Genomic DNA, 24,574 nt, shown 5'->3' with positions numbered 1-24,574 from the left:
ACGCCAGGCAAAATGCTTAGCGGTATTTTGTCTGTCTTTACATTCTGAGTTCAAATTCCACCGAGGTCGACTTTGCCTTTCATCCTTTCGGTGGTCGATAAATTAAGTACCAGCTGCATACTGAGGTCGATCTAATCGACTAGCCTTTTGCCTAGAGTAGAAAAGGATATTTAAGACTCCATCTCTTATTGAGTCACTGTGACATCTTTTTTCTTGCTTACTGACAAAATGAATTATACCAATGCAATTTGGAAGCTTAAACCATTAGCTTATTCCTGAGACTTGCTATTCAGATTTATTTAACTGATAGTTTCAGAATATATTGTATAGCTTATTATTGTTTACTCTCTCAAAATACAAATCAAAATACTTAACTGGTTTTTCTGTTTGTCTCCAAACTCTTTTTATTCACAGCTAATTTTCCAGGATTCAAAAATAATAAACAAATTTTTTCCAATAATTTTCTTTTGAAAATTTCTTGAACTGAGATTTCTTCTTGTAGTTTATTGGCATATCTATAGTTCATATATGTGTGTGTTTAATTAATTAATTAATTAATTAATTTTGTGATTGATTACTTATAATGGTTCTTGTATATTTCTCTGTTTAGGAAGAGGATAGTCAGGTCTCTGAAACAGGAAATAATGTTAAGACTGCAGCTGAGAATGTCAACAAATTAATTCCTAAAGATCAACTTCTGAATTTTGAGAGTCCCATTTGTCATTTTATGAGAGATCAACACACTGAATTGTTATTTATTTACTATAGAGTATCATGCAAACTGATAAGTAAGACTCAAAACCTTTACTGAGATAAATATATAATGATCAATCATATGTTAATTTGTTCAGTCAATTAATTTCCCACTTCATTAGATCAATGTTATTTTCCAAATATATTAATGAAATACAACTTCAGAGGTTTTACATTTTGTGATGATAAATTTGAAATATTATCTTGGATTACATCTCGCATGAAGTTGCATATTACTATTCTGTCAGTGATCAAGAACAATTATATTTTTCACCAGAAATAACATGAAATGTTATCATTGTGTGTAAATTATATGTACTTAACATTTAATTTACAACTGTCATTATCATTTTTCTATGCATCATCTTGTCAGCAATACAGCTGCTACTGTTGATGCCTTTATCATAATGATGATGGTGGAGGCACAATGGCCTGGTGGTTAGGGCCGTGGACTCGCAGTCATAGGATCGCGGTTTCGATTCCCAGACCGGGTGTTGTGAGTGTTTATTGAGCGAAAACATTTAAAGCTCCATGAGGCTCCGGCAGGGGATGGTGGCAAACCCTGCTGTACTCTTTCACCACAACTTTCTCTCACTCTTACTTCCTGTTTCTGTTGTGCCTGTAATTCAAAGGGTCAGCCTTGTCACACTGTGTCACACTGAATATCCCCAAGAACTACGTTATGGGTACACGTGTCTGTGGAGTGCTCAGCCACTTGCACGTTAATTTCACGAGCAGGCTGTTCCATTGATCGGATCAACTGAAACCCTTGACATCGTAAGCGACGGAGTGCCAACAACACACAATGATGATGAAAATGATGCAGTTATGTAACATAATTAAATATAACTGATATTATCTAGTCTGATAACATTACATCTTTTAAGAGAATTCTCTGTGTTCTATGCCTGTGTCAGATTCAGTTATTAATCATGGGACAATTTACTTTTCAGAAACTGGTCCAGGGAAATCAGATCTTAAAAAAGATTTACAATCATCGAAAAAGAATTCTAAAAAGGTTTGTAATAAAACTGTTCATGTCTTGTTTATTGTAATATATACTTCATTGTCAAACATCTCTGTTTTCTCTTTTCCTCTTGTTTCCTTATTATGGAGACTTCTGCTTTTCATAGCTTTCCACTTCAGTCCTTAACAAAAAGTTTTCCAAATAGAGAAGAGAGAAAATTCTTGATAATAAATGAAGGAAATCTTTGATAATAAATTAAAGAAGTTTAAAACTTACTTGTCAGCAGTCCGACATCTCATAAGATCTCAAAAGCCACAGATTGAAAAATATAATTTGCTGACGGATTACAGTATTTCATTCAGCTGAGGATGTAGTAATCCACATATCTGCTACAACATTAAGGACATGTAAGGAGTAGACAAGTCACTAATGATGGCATCCCACGTGCCTCTAACCCAAGGGCTAAGAGTCCATCAGACCTCTTACAAACATCCCTAGACAATCCCTCAAGCTCTAGGGGCAAACAAATATTTACCCTAGTATGTATTAGTTCAATGAATAGCTTTATCTCATTTTGGTGACCAAGGCCACCTATAGGACTACAAATGAGACCTCGTTCTAGCTCTTCAACCTCACAATTACCTGTGGTAATACTGTGAATAGTTAGCCATGTCCCAAAAATTTCTTGCGAGGAACACAAGTTTCTCTTGGCATGATATATATTTCAGAACATGGGAACGCCTCTATTTTGATTATTTATTCACTGATTTCATTTTTTCTTCTGTATTTCTGAACTACAGTAATACATTGCTCAAATTAATTTAGTTGACACTAATAAATCTTTGAGTCAAGTGCTGAGTGAATTAACCTTCAATGTAAACATGTAGAAGGTCAATTTTATTGAGTATAGATAAAATTAATTCTATAAACACTAATATGTTATTGATATTTATTTACCAGCTCTGAAGGATAACAGACAAAGCTGTGATCAGGAAACAATATTTTGAAGTTTCAAATATGCATAAAATTTCTAATCTGGCTATATATAAATATAAATAAATAAATAAATGGCAATGAGTATAGTGAAGAATTCTGGGTAGGGGTCCACCAAGGATCAGTCCTCAGCCTCCTCTTATTCATCATAGTCTTCCAGGCAATAACTGAGGAATTCAAGACATGATGCCCCTGGGAGCTTCTCTATGCTGATGACCTTGCTCTAATAGCTGAGTCACTATCAGAACTAGAGGAGAAGTTTCAGATATGGAAGCAAGGTCTAGAATCAAAGGGCCTTAGAGTCAACCTAGCAAAAACCAAAGTCTTACTAAGTAGGAAGGCAAACAAATCACAAATCCCTTCAGGTAGATGGCCCTGCTCAATCTGTAGAAAAGGCATAAGTAGGAACTCCATAAGATGTACCTGGTGTAAGCTGTGTACACATAAGAGGTGCAGCAATATCAAAGGAAGGCTAACTGGGAAGATAGTTTTTGTGTGTGGCAAATGCTCAGGGGCAATAAACACTTAAAATGTGCAGAAAATAGCTTCCGTCACGTGCCAGGGGGAAAAAAATAGAAGTCAGTAGTGGGAGTTGATGCTCTGAGAGTGTAACTGCTAGAATAACAATAGCCTGGGCAAATTTCAGAGTGCTCCTATCTCTGCTGGTGACAAAAGGCCTCGCGCTCAGAGTAAAAGTATGATGCATGTGTGTGAACAGCTATGCTATATGGCAGTGAAACATGGGCTATGACTGCTGAGGACATGCATAAGCTTGCAAGGAATGAAGCTAGTATGCTCCACTGGATGTGTAATGTCAGTGTGCATGCATGACAAAGTATAATCACCCTGAGAGAAAAGTTGGACATAAGAAGCATCAGATGTGTGCAAGAGAGATGACTGTGCTGGTATGGTCATGTGGTACGAATGGATGAGGATAGCTGTGTGAAAAAAATGTCATACCCTAGCAGTGGTGGGAACCTGTGGAAGAGGTAGACCCTGGAAGACATTGGATGAGGTGGTGAAGCATGACCTTCAAACGTTGGGCCTTGCGGAGGTGATGACGAGTGACTAAGACCTTTGGAAATGAACTGTGCTTGAGAGGACCTGGCAGGCCAAGTGAGACCATAACCATGGCCTGAGCCAATGCAGCATAACCAGCCCATCTTGGAGTAGCCATTGGGCAATGAGCTGCACTTGCAAGGACCTGTTGAGTCAAGTGAAGTCATTGTTGTGGCCAGTGACAGTACCTCCTGTTTGGTACCTGTGCTGGTGACACATAAAAAGCACCATTTGAGCGTGGTCAATGTCAGTGCTGCCTGACTGGTCCTGTGCTGGTGGCACATAAAAAGCACCATTCGAGTGAGATCATTGCCAGTGTCACCTGACTGACCCTTGTGCTGCCTGACTGGCTCCTGTCAAAAAATACCATTTGAGCATGATCATTGCCAGTGGTGCCTGACTGGCTCCCATGCTGGTGCCACGTAAAAAGCACCATTCAAGTATGGTCGATACCAGTACCGCCTGATTGGCCCTCATGCCAGTGGCACCTAAAAAGCACCCACTATACTCTTGGAGTGGTTGGTGTTAGGAAGGGCATCCAGCTGTAGAAAGTCTGCCAGATCAGATTGGAGCTTGGTGCAGCCTTCTGGCTTGCCAGCCCTCAGTCAAACTGTCCAACCCATGCCAGCATGGAAAGCAGACGTTAAACGACGACGATGATGATATATAGATATATCATCATCATCATCGTTTAACGTCCACCTTCCATGCTGGCATGGGTGGGAAGGTTTGACAGGAGCTAACCAGGTAGAAGACTGCACCAGACTTCTATGACTGTTTTGGCAGGATTTTTACAGCTGGATGCCCTTCCTGACACCAACCATCTAGCAGAGTGCACTTAGTGCTGTTTATATGGCACAAGTATAGGTGAGGTCAGTTTTGGCAAGGTTTTTTACAGCTGGATACCCTTCCAAATGCCAACCACTTTACAGCGTGGACTGCATGCTGTTTAAGTGGCGCCTGCACTGACAGGGTCACCAAGTAACCTGCAAGACAAAAATCTTTTGAGAGGGGAGAGGGCATGGGAGGAGGTGATCTTGTGTGTGTCAGATGATGAAAGGTTACAATGAGACAGAGACAGAAGTCTTGCTGTAGAGGAGGTATAGAGTTATCTGGCCGGATATATATATATATATATATATATATATATATATAAGTATGTATAAACGTGTGTATACATATATAGCTGCAGACATGACTGTGTGGTAAGAAGCTTGCTTTCCAACCACATGGTTTCATTTTCAGCCTCACTGCATGGCATCTTGGGCGAGTGTCTCCTACTACAGCCTCAGGCTGACCAAAGCCTTGTGAGTGGATTTGATAACCAGAAACTGAAAGAACCCCATATATATATATATATATATATATTAATGTGTGCCTTTGTGTCTGTGTTTATACCCCTCCCTCCACTTGACAACTGATGTTGGTGTGTTTACAGCCCTGTAACTTAGTGGTTCAGCAAAAGAGACTGATAGAATAAGTACCTGGCTCAAAAAAATAAGTCCTGGGGTTGATTTGTTGGCCCCAGCATGGCTGCAGTCAAATGACTGAAACAAGTAAAAGATAAAAGATACATATATATTAAAGGGTACTCAAAAGAAATTTTGCAGTTTCATTCACTTACTTTTACATGTTTACATTTTTATTGACTTCAAAGTATTGTCCATTTGAAGCAATGCATCAATCCAGATGCATTTTCCACTGTCTGAAGCAGTCCTGGAACTCTTGTGAAGTGATGCCTTTTAACACCTCTGTCATTTTTTTTCTTCACCTCTTCCACATCTGTTAATCCCAAAGTACCAGCCTTCATCACCAGTGATGACCTTCGAAAAAAGGTCTGGATCAACTTCCAACTGCTCTTTCAGTTCATGACATGCATTCAGTTGTGACTGCTTTTGATCTTCTGTGAGAAAGCAAGGCACAAATTTTACTGCAACTCTTTTCATCCACAATATCTTGCTCAAAATTCGTTAGCAGGAGCTCCAGGATACACCAGTCATATCAACAAGTTTGTCAATTGTTCAGCAATGGTCCCCCAAAATCTGTTCATGAATTTCCATGATGTTTTCATTCATTCAGGTCAACAGTTGCTCTGAATGAAGTTTATCTTCAAGCGACAAGTGATCATTCCTAAAGCATGAAAACCATCATAAACTTGTGTTTTGCTCATGGCAGCATCCTTGTAAGCTGTTTGAAGGATGACAACTGTTTTGACCACTGTTTTCCATAGCAGAAAACAGAATTTCATGCAAGCATGCTGTTCCTTCATTTCAGCCACCACAAAAATCAATGAACAAGGGAGAAGCACTGCAAAACAAAGACGCACCACATGACAGTATGACCTTACAAGATGCTGCGGTTGGTAGACTGATGCCCAAGGGTCACATCAAGTGGCTTCTAACAGCAGAAGCCTAAACTACAATGGGCTTGTCTCACAGAGAATGTTTCCCATTACTTTTGGGTACCTCCTTGTATATATTCTAAACCATCACTACGAGTGAGAAAGAAATGAGTTAATTAAGAAGAAACCAAACTATCTTATGCTTGTTTTTAAAAAGAAATTTTCAGTAAGCATTTTCTTTTGGTTTCCACATTTCAGAAAAAAGAAGACACTTTCACGGTCACTTATGAGATGTTACTGAATGAATGTGGCTCCCATAATTTGATGAAATCCCTCCTGAAAATGCAAGCTGCTGTGGTGTCAGATGAATCAAAAAAAGAAATATTACAGGTAAGCTCTGCCTATGTATTTTTGTATGAAGTGAATTGTTGTATAATGGTTCTTAGTTAGCTTAGTATTTTCCCTAAAAGGTGTAGAGCATAAAAGTAGCCAATTTAACTTATTCAAATGAGCAACAAAATTAAGTATCCATCCATCTACCCATCATCTCCACAGAATATTCTTGAGAGGGTCATGGGGATATAGTCCTGAGGTATGTCCTCCATAAGGGAAGCAACTGTCATTACACTAAATTAAGCATTTATGGAGGAATGAAGCGAGTAACGAGGATGTAGGACTGGAAGCGAAGGGAATTGATGTCACATCAAGAAGCACCATGTTTAAATGACCACTTTTCTTTGCAATGCATTGAGTTGGACGGACGTGTTTTGGGGAACGATTTTAGGGGAGTAGTTCTTTCTGGCCAGAAGCTCAAGTAGAGAGCATGTAAGGGTACAGTTGTCAAGTTTTTGCTGGTTCCTGTAACCTGACACTTGGATTTACAGCTGCTGAATGCATCTCAAGATAAGAGCAATGTTTATTTGTGCCTTACAACCACAGCATTGTGGAACAAATGAAAGATTGTTCAGTTATCCCAATCTTTTGTAAAATACTTCTTTTAATAACCCTGATTCTAAGTGAATTTTGTCAGTCATCTCACATCTTGGTCAGTCAAAGGAATCAATGTTCTGTTTTATTACAAAATTGGTGAGGTATAACTTCTCTCTACTTTCATATTTCAAAATTTTAAGTGGCAGATCAGATGAATGGCTGCTATGATTTGGTGGTTTGCAGCAGTATGATTAGGAAGTGATTAAATACTTAGCAAAAGAACTGTGATCAAGAGAAGAGAATAAAAAGTCTACTCTTGTCTTATTTTTGTCAATTGATGGTGAAATATTATAAATGCACAATCATAGTTTGCTGAAAGCTTGAAGAATTACACTACTAAAAATAATAGCAATGTTTATGATGATGATGGTGTTTGTGCTGGCAATAATGGCACTGATGATGAGGAAGATAATGGTGTGGATGTTGACAATGATGGTAACAGCAGTGATGGTGATAACAAAAGGGGAAAAAAAATAAACATCAGTATATTGTTGAAACAATTGCAATAAACAGGTTTTACATTAGAAATCGATATAGAGCAGCAAGCTGGTGGAATTGTTAGCATGCTGGGCAAAATGCTTAGTGGCATTTTGTTCGTCTTTATGTTCTGAGCTCAAAATCTGTTGAGGTTGATTTTGCCTTTCATCATTTTGGAGTTGATAAAATAAGTACCGGTTGAGTGCTGGTGTTGACATAGTTGACATATCTCCTCCCTGAAACTGCTAGCCTTGTGCCAAAATTTGAAATCAATATTAGATAGCAATATAAATACTGTCTTATTTTAAAATTCAATTATTCAGGTACATGGTATGGCACAAATCTGATTTTTGTCAATAGAAGCCAATTGTAACAAAAATCATACTTAGCTATAGCTTTGACCTATTTTAAAGATGATCGGAATAAGAGATTTTGAACTGAATAATGTTAAAATCTTCCAATATCTGGGATTAGTTGATGTTAATAAGTTTATACTTTTTCAGTTTATTAACTTTAGAGATAAAACATTTTAGAATATTTACTCTAAATTTTTGACCAATTTGATCTTCAAATTGTCATCAGCTGTCTTATTCCTAGATATGTACATAGTCCCAGACTGGACAGAAGTCCAGTCCCTTACTATGTACATAGTTAGGAATAAGAAAGTTGATGATAGTCAAAGATCAAAACCAGTGAAACACATTATAAATATGAATATTAAAAATATGTTTAATTTCTAAAAGCGAGGTTTATAATCTCATAAATCATTATCATAGGTTTTGTTGGTCTCTGTCCAGTCTACCTTTGTTGGTCTCTGCAGGATGAAGGATAAAGTTAATTCCAGCAGGATTTGAACTCAGAATGTAGATGGAGAGACAAAATAGTATAAGGCATTTGGGTTAGCATTTTACTATATCTGACACCTGTTAAAACACTATCTTTTGCTTTTTACTCCATTTTTCAATATAGATACCCCATTACTGAGATTTACTAATGAACTCACAACTTATCTTTTAATAATTAAAACAACTTTTCTTTTCATAATTACTTTCAGAAATCTTTGGATTCTTTAATAAAGTTCCAGAAAGAAGAGTCCAAAATGTATGAAGTTAACAATAGTGTCTACATGCTTGATAAAAAACCCACTGTACCAGAGAGGAACGTGCCATTGCCTCCTATTCTTTTATGGCGGTCACCATCAGCATTAGCATTTAAACCTGCCAAATTCAATCCATCTTCTGGTGAAAAGGTATAATATCTCTCTTTTCTCTTCTATTGTTTTACTTGTTTCAGTCATTAGACTGTGGCCATACTGGGGCACTGCCTTGAAAAATTTTTATTCGAATGAATTAACCTCAGTACTTCATTTTTTTTAAAGCCTGGTATTTATTCTGTCGGTTTCTTTTGGTGAACCACTAAGTTATGGGGACCTAAACACCAACGCTGGTTGTCAAGCAGTTGTGGGGGACAAAGACGCATGCGCACGCACGTGTGCACACACACACACACATACATTTTTCTTAGGTATTGTGAGACTATAAACCTGGTGTAGAACTCAATATACGTATCCTTCAGAATGAAGCATTAGATGAGTGCAGAGCTCTAATAATAAGAAAATGAGATGACAAATGTAAGAAACAGTTATAAAAAAACATCAAAGTTCACTACATAACATTTTTTTTCCTTTGTCATCTCATTTTCTTGTTGCTCCTGGGAGCTCCTCTATGTTGATGACCTGGCCCTCATAGCAGAATCACTACCAGAACAAGAGAAGAAATTTCAGGTGTGGAAGCAAGGTTTAGAATTGATGGGCCTTAGAGTCAATGTCGCAAAAACTGAAGTCCTAGTAAGGGAAGGCGAACACATCACACACCCTTCCAGGTAGATGGCCCTGCTCTATCTGTAGAAAAGGTGTAGGTAGAAATTCCATAAGATGTACCCAGTATAAGCTATGGACACATAAGTGGTGCAGCAATAACAAAGGAAGATTTACTGGGAAGACAGCTTTCATGTGCGGCAGATGCACAGGGGCAATTAACACCACAAATGCTCAGAAAACAGATTCCATCACATGCCAGAGGGAGAAACTAGAAGTAGTTGATAGCTTCCGCTACCTACGTGACCAAGTCTGTAGTGGAGGTGGATGCTCAGAGAGCATTACCACTAGAATAAAGTTTAGAAAGCTTCTATCCCTACTGGTGACAAAGGGCCTCTCGCTCAGAGTGAAAGGTAGATTGTACGATGCATGTGTGTGAACTGCCATGCTTCACGGCAGTGAAACATGGGCTGTGACTGCTGAAGAAGACTTGCATAGGCTTGAAGGAAATTAACCTAGTATGATCCGCTGTATATGTAATGTCAGTGTGTACACACAACAGTGTAAGTACCCTGAGAGAAATGTTGGACATTAGAAGCATCGGATATGGCATGCAAGAGAGACGTCTGCGCTGGTATGGTCATGTACTACAGATGGATGAGGAGAGCTGTGTGAAGAAGTGCCACTCCCAAACAATGGAAGGAACCTGTGGTAGAGGGAGACCCAGGAACACATGGGATGAGGTGGTGAAGCATGACCTTCAAACGTTGGGCCTTACAGAGGCAATGATGAAAGACCGAGACCTTTGGAGATATGCTGTGACTGAGAAGATCTGGCAAATAAAGTGAGATCACAGCTGTAGCCTACACCAGTGACGCATAACTAGCCCACTCAAAAAAGTACCTTTGGATCGTAGAGCGACATGCCGTGCTTGAGGAGACCTATTGAGTCAAGTACATTAACATCAAAATTAAATCAAACCACAATCAAATGGAAATTGTAGTTGTGGCTGATGCTAGCATTGCCTGTCTGGCTCCCTGAACGTGGTTGATGCCAGCCCCCTCTGGCCTTGTGCCGGTGGCATGCAGAAAGCACCCACTACGCTCTCGGAGTGGTTGGCATTAGGAAGGGCATCCAGCCATAGAAACATTGCCAGATCAGATTGGAGCCTGGTGCAGCCACCCGGCTTCCCAGACCCCCAGTCGAACCATCCAACCCATGCCAGCATGGAAAACGGATGTTAAACGATGATGATGTATATATGTATGTATATATGATGGCTTCTTTCACTTTCTATCTACCAGATCCACTCACAGGGCTTTGATTGGCCAGCAGCTATAGTAGAAGACACATGTCTGTACCCAAATCATGTGGTCAGGAAGCAAACTTATTACCACACAGCCATCCCGGCACCCTTCTTTATCTTTTGTAAATATTATTTTGATTTTGCCTGAGGGATCAGCAATGACTTAATGGGTAGAGTCCTGAATAACCAGTCATAACCCAGAGATTCAGCATTTCCCATACTGTCACTACTATTGAGTTTTGTCTGTGTTCAAGATAACTAGCAGTAATTAACCAAGTCTGTCTAGCTATATTTAAGTCCTGTAGCTGATAGTAGACAGTGGAGTCATTGTTAGCTGCTTACAGAGCTCAGTTAAACTCTTCTTATAGGAAAACCTATATGAGATTGACCAATGTCTTATTCTGATAGATATTTCTCTCTCATCCATTTAATATCATAGCAGCCCAGAGATAGCGCTAACCCTGTGAGTAACCCTGTGATTTAAAAAAATATTAAACTGTTCATTATAATTTTAATTGATATTGCTACATAAAAATTAAATATATAATGAAAAATTATTTCATATGAAGGCTGATCTCCAAGACACTGAGCCTTATGAAGGAGATGACTAAGAACCAAGATATCTTGCACATTGCTGTACTCAAGAAGACCTATCTGCCACAGCAGAATTGATAATGGTGCCACATAAAAAGCACTCATGCCAATGCCATGTTAAAAGCACTGCTGCTGGTGCCACATAAAAAGCACCCAGTAAACTCTGTGGATTGGCTGACATTAGGAAGGGCATACAGCAGTAGAAACCGTAACAGAACAGACAATGGAGCCTGGTACAGCCTCTGGCCTTACCAGTTTTGGTCAAACCATCCAACCCATGCCAGCATGGAAAACGAACATTAAATGATGATGATAAACTGCAGAATAGATGCCAAAAAATATCATTTGTTGAGTCTTCAAAGGATTTTTAACTAAACATTCAACTTCAGTCAATACATTTGTCACTTTTTCTTTCAGTTTTGTCCACAGATTTAAATATTAGTTACCATTGTCTTTCTATTTTTCAAGAATTAAACATCCTTTTTTTAAATCTATATTTCAGGTGTGCTGGTATCGGCTGTTTGCTCAAATTATAACAACCAGCTATAATAAAGTCAGATTAAATGATACTCCAGTACCTGGAACAGGAAACTTAGTAATATTTTTATACTATCTATTTGAAATTTTGATTAAACTTTTGATTTTATCGTATTTTATTTTTTAACAAACAGAATGAAAAATGTAGCATATAGGAAGAATCACATTTCTTGATACATTTAACCTTATATTTTACAGCTGGATTTCCTTTGAGACAGCTTGTATAACAGTGGAGGCAAGATGTGTTTATTGTATCACCTGCTTAGAGTATTTATTCTGTGTTTATTGTAACCTTTGTAATGTTGAAAAATAAAGTAGGTGAGAAAAAGTACAAAGCAAGAAGTGTAAAAGTGACTGTGAAAGAAAGTCATGAAATGGAATGGTAGGATATAGGATGAGGGTGATGGGAGAGAAGAGGTTATTACTGCAGAATGACAGAAATATACAAGGAAAAGGCTGAGCAACTGATTGAATATCTAAGGCATGGGCTATTATATGTAAGAAACACAACTGTACTAATAACGGAATGTGATCTGGATCCTGGGTATAGAAATGGCATTGGGGCAGAAGGAACGATATTACAAATATAACAAGGAAGTGTGGAATGGAATAGTTAAAACAGACATGAAAATATTGGGTCTTACTTATATCATAAAACAGGAGTGGGATTATTGTAAACCTTCCAACATAGAAGTAGAAATATAAATGAGCTAATGCTCAAATACAATTTGCATTCAATAGTCATTTTCTAAATAAAGTTTTGGCTATTGATTATGTTTTTAGAACTAATTGAAAACTAATTGTCATGATATATTGGTTTTGGTTTGCAAGATTCTTCATGTGAACCTATGTGTTGGAACAGATTTTGTTGCATCTTGGGAACATCATTATACCAATAATAAACATGTACACATACTAATTCAATTTTATTATTCATTAAGTAGTTAACTATTTAAGCAACTAAGTAATTGATTGTTTGATTAATCATTCAGCTGTGTTTGTCAAAGTCCTTTTGTTGCATTTCATACCCTCTTCAATGACATGTCCTCCTATGAATAATAAGGAAGTGAAATTGAACCTATACATGTGTTTGCTATTGGCATAATGACTCTCCTAATATACAGTGAAGTCATAACATAGTTGAAGAAATCCCATTATCACTTCATAATTTAGATTTAAGATATATAAAAGATGCTTAATGGTAAAATTCAAAATATTTAATTCAGTAATTCTTGGGAATTTCTTATTATTTTACCCTTAAAATGCATGCAAAGATTCTATATTTTTGAGATATTATTATGTAAGATTGATATAGTCAAGTAAAAGAAATAGACAACCAGATCCAAAGTCATGAGTTTTTTTATCCATTGCAAATTTGTGGTATTTATTGGTAAGACATTGACTTTTATATGCCTCAGTTTATGTAATTGTTGCAGACAAGTCCCAGATTTATTGAACAAGTTATTTGTAGTATTTATTTAGAAGGACGCTCATTTTTCATGTATTTGATACTTCAAATATAGCTCAAGGAATTAGTTTTTCATTGTCATTTCTTACATCTCTTTACTATCTGAGTTCAAATCCCACAGAGATTGATAAAATACCAGCTATAAAGTAGGATAAATCGAAAAAAATAGTATAATACTGAACAAAATGTTTTACAATATTTAGTTTACTCACACATGTTCTATGTTCAAATCTTGCCAAATTATTTTTTGGTCTAAAGCAAAATTTTCAGATTTTAAAATATGTGACTATTTACAACTTTAAAAATTCACAAATAAAATCCGTTGTTATTTACCAATAATACAAATGTTTTGGGGATTTTATTAGATTTATTGTTTGAAATAAATTACTCTATTTGATGCAGATACCTGCAAGCTACAAAGAAATTATAGTGACAGGTATGAAAACTAACCAACAGTATGTTTTTGCATTGGGTGCTTACACCAGTGATGGTAAACTAATTGGAGATAATATTGGAGATAGCACTACACCAATTCTTGTGTCCAACTCATTATCTATACCTTTAACATACGTATTTCTGTGTCAGGTAAGAATAAATTTTGCATTAACAAATGTTTTGATGTAATATCTTGTAAATGACATCTTTAATGTTATATTGAAATCCATAAAAGTTCCTATGTACATAAATATACAAAATCAAACTTTGAAGCTGTATAAGCACAAAATGCATTTGAATGATGTGAAATTTACTGGATATAAAATATGACATTATCTTCATCATCATCATTTAACATCCATTGTCCATGCTGTCATGGGTTGGACGGTTTGATTGAGGTGGCATGCTGGAAGGCTGCACCAGACTCTAGTCTGAAGTGGCATGGTTTTCTGCGGCTGGATGCTCTTCCTAACGCCAACCACTCCAAGAGTGTAATGGATGTTTCTACGTGCCAATTGCATGTCACCGGGGTGTGTTTACATGCTACCAGTGCAGGTGCCGATTTGTGTGACCAGCTTGAAGGGTCTTCTCAAGCACAACATAATGCCAAAGGTTTTGGTCATTGCCTCCATGAGGCCCAACACTCGAAAGGAACTCAGTGAACATATAGAAAGATGTGCAGATAACATCAAACCAAATTTCACAGTCTTCCCCTTCTACCAGTGCAAAGACACAATATCTCCACAAGAACGTTTAAATAAAGAAACTTTTCTTCATTGAAAAATACAGAACACGTCTTAATATGCACACATAACTAACCTTTATCTTTTTACATATTTCAATTCACAATTACATCACTGTACATAAATCCTCTCATTAAACAAGTTTTCTGAAACTTTTTTTTGTGCGTACATATATATTCCCCTCCCCTTACCGAAAGCTGAACATTTATCTCCCTTGCCCACAACAACAACAATAACGATAACCAATTACCTCCCCTTATTTTTCTACTTGTGAAGTCATTCACTTGTATATCACACGCAACATGGACAAAAATTTCTTCTCATGAAAATACATATTCAAATAAGTAAACCATAATATCATGAATAGCGAAAGCGAAACCGGTCGATATATTAAAAATTATATTAAAACTATGTAAAGTGTGTGTATTTTCCTTTTTTAATTTCTTATATATATATATGGATATTATAGTTTCTTATTTATTTTACAGATCTCCTACCAACTGAACTGTTTCTCCATCTCAGTACACATATTTGACAATTTGTGTTCTCATTTTGTAAAGAACTTTGATTCTCCTCCTTCAACATCAAAAAATAAATCAACAACTCAGAGATTTTTTCAAAAATTTCCCAGGTAAATGAAAATGAACAGTGTTGTTATTGTTAAATGTCTCAAGGGAATTAACTAAGCATCAACAGATTTGTTTCAGAAGCTGCCACTAATCTACTTGAAGGCAACTCACAGATTTAGCAAATGGATGAAGTCACGGCAAGATTTAAATGCAGAGTAGTCATCCGGCTTTAAAATAAGTCATCTAAATGACTACCATGCTTAGAGTAAAAATGTAAAAAAAAAAAAACATTCATCATCATCATCATCTTCATCCTTATTTAACGCCCATCTTCCATGCTGCAATAGGTTGGATGACTCAACAGGTTCTGATTAGTCAGAGAATTGCATTGTGCTCCAATGTCTGTTTTGACATGGTTTCTACTGCTGGATGCTCTTCTTAATCCCAACAACTTTACAGAGTGTAACTGGGTATTTTTTCATGGCACCAACATGAGTGAGGTAAGTTTCTTACTGTAGAAGAGATTCATGGTTACTCACATGACAGAAGTGTAGATAGGAATAATCAGAGTAGAGCTGGAAAGAAAGACAAAGATGATGCTGATGAGATGTGAAGGTGAGCCCTCAGGATACAAGGAGGTGAATAGGAATGGGGATTTAAGAAGAGGAAAGATGGGTAGAAGAGTAGAGGTTGCAAGAATGTATGGAAAGAGTGAGGGATAGTCAGAGATGGAGTAAGAATATGGTGGGAGTGAATATAATGAATAATGAACAAAGGTTGAGGGGAGATTAGTAATAGATATGAGTCAATGGGATGGTAGGCAAGAGTAGGTGGTGACAAGTAGTACAGAAAGGGGAAAAGAGCAGTAAAATAGTAATAATAATATAGCAGACTGCAGAAGGATGAGAGAAGGTGAGATATGGGTGAGTAGGCTGCAAGAGAGCATAAGGAGAGATAGATATAGTGTGTGGTGAGAGTAAGAGATGTATAGTGATAGAGAGGGATTGATATTTTGGCAGGACAGAGGATGATGAAGAGGAAATGTGGATAGAGAAGGACAATGTGAAGAATAAAAGATGGAAATGAAGTGGTTCCAGGTTGTGGGAAAGATAACTGGTATCATAGAGAAAGATGGTGACGAATTAATTTAAACCATTTAATTACAACAACAGAATATTGCAGTTAGGTAAGTGATGGTGGGCTCAGTGACAGAGTGATGATTGGTGGTAGGGAAGGCTTGACGAGGAAACTGGATAAGGGACTCAGATTAAATATACTCATTATGTCCAACCCATGCCAGCATAGAAAGTGGATGTTAAATAGCGATGATGATGATGAGGCGTTCAGAACCTCAGCTTTGCTGTGATGGTTGGGTCTTTTCAAGTGCTACATGTCTCTAGTTGTCTAAGCCTTTTCTCAGCTATTCTTCAAGGTTCCAAGTTTTGATATCAACCTTCCCTACTTTGTTCCATGTCTTCCTGAGTTTCCCTTTTGCTTAAGCTCCATTTACATTATGTGAACAGTACTTCTCTGTCCTCATCTATATGCCTCACATGATTACCAATACAGTCTTCTCCCTTGCACACAACATCTGATTCTTTTGAAGCCCAATTTTTTCAACACGTTTGTATTTTGTCATTCATCATACTAATGTTACACATCCAAAGAAACATGCTTGCCACCTTTCTTTCTAGTTTGTTTTCCATGTCCTCTGTATTCATGGCTCATGTTTCACAACCCTATAGCATTACTGTTTGTGTGCAAGCATCATACACTCTATCTACCTTTTGTTACCAACAGAGTATATATATAATGGAGGCCACTAGGTGGACTGGTAATGTGCTAGAAGAAGATCACATGTCATGTGTCTACTAAGACCGAATAATTCTCAAAGGGAATTCAGCGAAGCAACAAAAACGTAAAGCGAGCAAGACCAGTGAAAATTACACAAAAAAAATACAATTATCTGCAATGCAATAATCCTTGAGATCTCGGATATTTTTTCTGAATCTCCCTGATTCTTTTAATGTGCTAGTTACCTGGTATTAAATTGATATTAATTGATATCCAATTTTTTACCCTATTGTTTAATTTTGTTACCAACAAAGGTAGAAGCTCTCTGAACTTTCTCCATCCTATTTTTATTGTAGCAACTATACTTTCAGAATGTCCTCCTCCACTGTTAATTAGGACACCAACATAACAGAAGTCATCTTTTACCTCCTGAGCATTTGAAAAGTCTTATTTCTCATGTGCTCATAATGTTTATTGCTCCTGTTCATCTGCCACAAACTCTTATCTGATTCCACTGCACTTCTAATGTGTCTATAGTTCGCATTGAGTACACTGTATGGAATTTCTACCCACTCCTTTTCTAAATGTGTTATTGTTCTATGAAAAATGTTCTCTAAATGTGTTATTGTTCTATGAAAAATGTTCTCTCAATAGAATTCTCTATTTGTAAAAGAACATCTTCCGTTTTCCTAACTGCTTTTCCTCTCTGTCTCATTTTACCTCACTGGTCTCCCCTTACATTTGCCTCCTCCAATATCCCTTCTCATCTTTCCCCTTTTGGCCTACTCCAATGACTCTCACACCCCTCTTTTCAAGAATTTTTCTCAGGATTCCCCTCCACCTTTGTTGCTCCTCCCTGCCTCTTTTTTGTCACACTCACCCTTGCAAAGTAGGATACACAAACCACCCTATCACTTTTGCAATCTATCCCCATTCTTTCTCAATAACCCTTGCCACTAATCTCTTTCCCCTGATCCCAGTCAACTTCCCCTTTCAATTAACGACTGCTGTATTACTCTGTTCCTCTATTACTCTCTGAATCCATTCTCCTCAATTATAAATCTTTTCTTTTCATCTTACTCACTCTCCTTCACTCATCCCTACTTAAACCCATCCCTTGCTTCCTTTGCTTTTCTCTCTTAGTTACTAGGGCCACTTTAGGCACTTAATCTTGCAAGTTATGTGGTGATATTCACTATTGTTGGTCTCTCTCTCTCTCTCTCTTTCTGTCTGCTCTTGCATGATAGAGCTGGAGTCTTCCCTGGCTAGCAGTCTCAGAAGTATCATTGTGCATAGAGCTAACGAGGTCCACCAGTGCCCTCCATCACTGTTGGTCCTGTGCCAACCCCTCTGCATCCTCCAAGGTGATGTTGTGCCTCTGGAGATCTTCCTTAATCATGTCCAGCCATCTGGTGTGGCACCTGCCTTGGGGCCTCTTCCAGCCTGCAGCTGCTGTGTCAAACAAGAATAAGACCCTGGTAGGATGATCTGGTGGGAGGTGGAGGATATACCCGTGCCAGTGCATGTGGAAGATGGCTATGAGACAGGAAGCTGTGGGCTGATACATGCACATATGCAGCTCTTTGTTTGAGACATGTTGGTACCATCTGATGTTATCGATGGTCCCCAGGGCTCTGCTGTTAAGGCTGTCAATCCTTTTTGCCAGGGTCTTTGTGAGTGGCTACATTTCTGCTACAAAAAAAAAAAAAAATTCAGGATACACAACCCATGCTATAACTAGTAAACTTTGTAAAGAGGCTGGTCTTAGGAAGGACGTTTAGCCTTTGGTGCATACATCAGATCCCTGTTGACATGTCCAACCCATGCCAGCATGGAAGCTCATTAAATTATTTTAAACTTAATTCTTCATAAAATACCTTAAGACATAAAAAAAATGATTGCATAGTTTGTTATCTTTCTAAATAAAAGTTGACTATTAATTCTATTACAGAATAAATAAGACTGTAAAGCTTACAGCCTCTCCAATATTATTGATGCAGTTTTACACATGTATTATGACATCTGTAGACATAAGCATTCGTACAGGAAAGTTGTTCTGTGATAAACTTTGTGATGATGGTCCATTTCAAATAAAACAGGTGAGTGACTGGTTTATTTATATATTCATATGATATGTTTTGCTTGAGAAAACATATCAAGTTAAGTGAAATTGTAGTCATGGCCAATGCTGGTGATGTGTGAAAGGCACTCATGCAGAGACACGAGTGACACCTGTGCTGGTGACACATAAAAGGCACCTGTTCTAGTGACATGCGAAGAACACTTTTGCCAGTGACAAGTAAAAGACAACCAGTACACTCTATGGAGTGGTTGGCATTAGGAAGGGCATCCACTGTAGAAACCAGGCCAAAATAGACTGGAGCCTGATGCAGCTCACTGGCTTACCAGTTCTAGTCAAACCATCTTATCCATACCAGCATGAAAAACAGATGCTAATTGGCAGATGATGAGGATGAGGATGAACTGCATTACACTTCACTTGTTTGATGATTTACATGGTCATCAATAAGTGTCTGGATTGTTGCTATAGTAACGAAGCTAAAGCACAGAGAATGAAGTTGCTTGACACAGATTGACCTTGAACTCTGCTGTGCATGTGCACTAAGTTTCAATGGTCTAGCTTACTTCCACTGTTTACAGCAGTGCCTGGAAGGAAGGTGTGTAGTGTGTGCTCATCACATTGATCATGATAGATAAATTTGAGCAGAGAATCTGCAACAAATTTTGCCTAAAGTTTGGCCATACCTGCTCAGAGGCCTATGCAAAGTTTTCAAAAAGTTTTCATTGTTCTTCACACAATTAAGGAGATCTTCTGCAACTGAAACTCAAGTATCTTTTTGGTCAGATGAAAGCAGTTTTGGCACAAACTTCGCAGACGCATGTCTCATACCCAAATCTTCAATGATAATGAACTAAACTAAACTGTAACTAATCTGCACACCCTCTGATAAGTCATGGATGGTGATTCAATGATTTCCCGTCTCAGCTGCATGTACATCTGTGATGTTTTTCTCAGTTCTGCTGGTTGTGGGTCACCCAGAATGTTTGTCAATATTGACATTTTTCGGCCATTTTGGAAACATTTGAACCACTCGTACACTTGTGTGCGGCTCATACACTACTCTCCATACGCTTTCTGCAACTTTGCATAGGCCTCTGAATAGGTATCGCCATGACGACTTTCTCTGCCATGGTCAATATGACAATCACCCACTACACACCTTCCTTCCAAGCAGTGCTGTAAACAGCGGAAATGATCTAGAACGTTAAAACTTCGTGTGCATGCACAGCAGAGTTCAAAATCAATCTGTGCCAAGCAGCTTTGCTTTTCATGCTTTAGCCTCGTTACTATGGCAACAGTCCGGATACTTATTGATCAGACATAATATGTTTGCTACAAATAGTTTCTTTTATTTGTAAGCATTATCATCAACTACTAATTTAAACTAATATTATTTATGAACCAGTGACAGTGGTTAGGGTATTTGGCTCATGATTATAAGGTTGTGAGTTTGATTTCTGGTGGCACATTGTGTCCTCGATCAGGACACTCTATTTCATGTTGCTCCAATCCACCTAGCTGGCAAAAATAAGTAGTACCTGTCTTTTAAAGGGCCTCGTCACATTCTGTGTCCTGCTAAAGCTCCTTGAGAACTACTTTAAGGGTACATGTGTCTGTCGAATGCTCAACCACTTGCAAATTAATTTCATGAGCAGATTGTTCCATTGATCAGATCAACTGGAACACTTGTCGTTGTAACCAACAGTGTACCAGTATTTTTTTAATTTATGAACCACGTCTAATGGACCACACATTAATTCAGGCCATGCATTAATTCAGGCCATGCATTAATTCCCAGTTATTTTGACAAGCGACAACAGAATTGTTCTCTTTCTTTTCGTAACTATGGGGATGGATTAGGAAATTTTTCAGTCTTTGTATTGCACAGAGCTGTCTTAATAAAGCAAAGGCATTTTAAATAAAGTAGTTCTAGAATGTCCTATGATCATCACTGGAAAGTATTTAATCATAAATCTATGTGATCAGTGCTGACTTAGGACAAAACAACAACTAGTTGTCGTATGTGAAAATAAGATTTGTGAACACATTTCTGTCAAAGAATACCTATTAGGACACTGAAATACAGCAAAAGGCTTATTCAAAGTTAATTTCATAGACAACTGACAGCTACTATAACAAAAGGATCTATTTTTACCAAAACCTATTACAATGTGTCCTGCATTTCCATTCTTCTGTAAAAATATATATCAGGGAAATATTACTTTACTTGGAAACAAGTGAGGGCTGGAACAGGAAAAGAATCCAGCTGTAGGAAATATCCCTCAACAAATTATTTTCCTGATTCAATATGATGCTGATGATATACACTCACAAGATATTGGTCAACTTCAGATTTGGCTGGAAAACAATTTTTCAATGTACCTTTCAATGGGATTGAACCCACAATCTGTGATTGTGAAGTGAAATCAACCACATGACAGTACAAGGGTTTTATGTAATGGCTAATTTTAGCATAGGAACCCAACAACTTATACTGATATCCATTCAGTTATATCGATATTTTTATTGTTTCTTTTTTGTTTCTTTTTATTTTGTCTTTTTCAGAAAAAGCGCTTAGTTGAATGCAAAAAGTTGTTGCTTGCAATTGACCTAGCATCTTTTCTGAATGATGTCAATCTATGTGTTCAAGCTCTTGTTCAGATATATGGCTTGTTAGTACCATTCCTGTATCATTCGTGGATTTTCCCGCCTGTCATTCAGGTAAAATGTATATTATTTCATTTATATTTTATTTTAAAATTCATTCATATACAGGAAAATGCTATGATTTAACACCTACAAAAGTTCACTGTAAACTTTATATTTATTCTTTTACAAGTTTAGCAATATATGAGGGGGTACTGAAAAGTTCCTGGCTTTAAGGGTATTGCGAAAGGTCTGATTGACAGCCCAATCTTCCGAGTTCTTTTACAAGGCTTAGAAAAACTGGAGGACCACTGCAATAAGTGTTTGAATCTGAGAAGGGAATATATTGAATAAAGTCATAATTAACTGACCCTCCTGTATTCTGTTTTACCCAAAGCCAGGAACTTTTCAGCACCCACTTGTAAGTTTTCTTGAAGTTAAAACCTCTCAGGTAGTTGTTCTCCATTAAATTTGAACAGTCACCAAAGACCGGAATGTTGATTGATAATGACAACAACATTTACAAAAATAACATCTGTTTGTTATGACTTATCATAAGTCATGTTGACTTAACATGAGTCAAGCTAACTAATACTAAATTTTTGGTAAGCCTAGTATAAAAGATAGAACAGCTTAACTTTTCTAACATCACATTATAGTCTCATCCTCAACAAGGATAACGCAATGATGAGTGTTTCAGTTGATCTGATCAATGACACAGTCTGCTTTTGAAATTAACAAGCAAGGGGCTCAGCACTTCACAAACAAGTGCACCCTTTATGTAGTTCTCTGGGAAATTCAGCACGACACAGAATGTGACATGGCTGGCCCTTAGAATTACAAGTGCAATTCATTTTTGCCAGCTAAGTGAACTGGAGAAATATGATATAAAGTATCTTGCTCAAGAACACAACATGCTGCTGGGAATTGAACTCATGACCTTATAACTGTAAGCCAATTTACTTAACCATTGAGCCAAACCTTTTTCAAGGCACACCAAAACGTTGGTCTTGATAGAATCCTATCAAGTAGGGATTTTTTATTATATTTTTCTCTAATCTATTTATTGCCAAAATGCTATTTGTGACTGCCCAATAGTTTTAAGATCTTCTCCCACCTGCCATCATTGTAGAACTCTTGCATGCCATATTGGAAGGGCTAAAATCGGTTTTTCTTTATCAAGTCTGGAATATTGCATGGCTGCAATATTCCCTTATACTCCCAACTTTCCCTTATACCTCAATGCACTAAGTTTGCATTGCCTAGTAACTTTGTCACTTTCTTGTTCTAACATTTTGCAACCTGGAGAATGGAATGCAACTTGATGAACGAAATTCTGCTTATCCTGCTAACATTCCCTCATCCAAAGGAAGGACCTGATAACATCAAAGAGATGATATTTTCATCAAGTTCTTGCTTGCCAAATTTCTTTTCATGGTTGCTTTGTATGTTTGTGGTTGCAGCTTGTTTATGTTATTCAAGAGAATGGACTGTGGTTTATCCAATATCATTCCTGGGCAACATACTGAAAATAAGTTACTTTCAGACTTGGAGATGCTGACTGTCCACCAAATGCCTTTGTGCCAGGGGTTATCACTCTTATTTCTTTGCTTGGAAATAGTTTAATTTCCATGCCACACTGAAGTCAACATAACTATCAAGTGTGTTCTGCTCAATTCAGTATACTCAGTTTCCTCAAAGCACCCTCATTTGGTGAGTGTTAACAGCAGAATAAATAACTTTCTTACTATGGAGGTTGAGCAAAAACCATTAATGTTGACATATTTGGGTGATGAGCTAACAGAATCATTAGCACACCGGGCAAAATTCTTAGAGGCATTTTGTCCATCTTTATGTTCTGAGTTCAAATTCTGCCAAGGTCAACTTTGCCTTACATCCTTTCAGGGTTGATAAAATAAGTACCAGTTGAGCTCTGTAGTCAATGTAATGGAATTACTTCATCCTTGAAATTACTGGACTTGTGTCAAAATATGAAACCAATAATTACAGTAACTAGATTAGTAATAATTCTTCTCAACTTGTGGTGTTGGAAACAACCAGTATTGATAGTTTCATAACTTTGAACTTTATTTCTGAGCTAAAATAGTCTAGGTATAATGAGATAAATTTAGTATCTTGCTCTTCTGGTTTGTCTCAGTAATGATTTTCTTTTTATAGATTTTATAGCTTTTTTTAAACAAAGAAACAAATTATTTATATAAAAAGATAACTCACATTACTAAAAGCCTTGGTGGAAAGTACATAAATATCAAAACTTATTGTTTTCTTTCTCTTTACAAACTATTACTATTATCAATGTAATTTTTAAAATAGAGCTCAGCAAAACTCTTCAACTGTTGACCATTCAAGGACTCTTTAACCCTTTTGATATCAACCTGCCGAAAACTGCCTCTGGCTCTGTAGTACAAATGTCTCGCTTTCAAAAGTTCTGAATTAAAATCTTCTGCCAAACCTTAGTCACAATTTATGTTCCTAACACTAGCTTAATGATCACTAAGTTATTTTACTAAATTCTTTATTATATTCAAAATTAATTGAAAGAAACACAGTACATCTCAACAGAAATATGATAACAAAAGGGTTAATCCTGGATTGATTTTTGAGTATTTGGCACATATAATAACAAAATGAAAAAGACAAAGGGAGTGAAGAAGAAAAAAATTAAAAGAGAAAATGAAATGGATTTAATCTTTATATCTAAATTTTTCTTCTATGTGTTATATCTTTCAAATATGCATTCTGTCCATTGATATTATTTACCAGTGGATATTTTGATTATGTATCTTGAAGTTATCCCTTTACTCTTATCAATTATAAATTTTACCCTAATGGAAAAATTGTGATATTATTTACTTACAAACAATTGCATTAATCCCTACAACCAACTGGAAGCCAGGTAGTTACTGCATATGACCCTGAATTTAAATCATACCAGTGTTATCACTACTTTTTACATCTTCAAGGTCCAAAAAATTGACATCT

General features: G+C 37.1%; 1 protein-coding gene across 1 annotated transcript in view; it reads left to right on the top strand.

The window, feature by feature from the left end:
* LOC106878790 (cilia- and flagella-associated protein 54) overlaps positions 1–24,574 on the top strand; it is a 77,649-nt gene that overhangs the window by 17,626 nt on the left and 35,449 nt on the right. The window contains exons 9-17 of the mRNA XM_052967654.1: positions 611–788; positions 1,707–1,771; positions 6,372–6,503; positions 8,635–8,829; positions 11,799–11,891; positions 13,704–13,886; positions 14,968–15,110; positions 18,794–18,941; positions 21,491–21,646. Of these exons, the coding sequence (XP_052823614.1) occupies positions 611–788; positions 1,707–1,771; positions 6,372–6,503; positions 8,635–8,829; positions 11,799–11,891; positions 13,704–13,886; positions 14,968–15,110; positions 18,794–18,941; positions 21,491–21,646 (1,293 nt within the window). The remainder of the gene's footprint in view (positions 1–610; positions 789–1,706; positions 1,772–6,371; positions 6,504–8,634; positions 8,830–11,798; positions 11,892–13,703; positions 13,887–14,967; positions 15,111–18,793; positions 18,942–21,490; positions 21,647–24,574) is intronic.

Source organism: Octopus bimaculoides, chromosome 4, assembly GCF_001194135.2.
Source record: "Octopus bimaculoides isolate UCB-OBI-ISO-001 chromosome 4, ASM119413v2, whole genome shotgun sequence".
Lineage (NCBI taxonomy): Eukaryota > Metazoa > Mollusca > Cephalopoda > Octopoda > Octopodidae > Octopus > Octopus bimaculoides.
The sequence above is the reverse complement of the archived record's forward strand: the minus strand, read 5'-3'. Positions and strand labels throughout refer to the sequence as shown.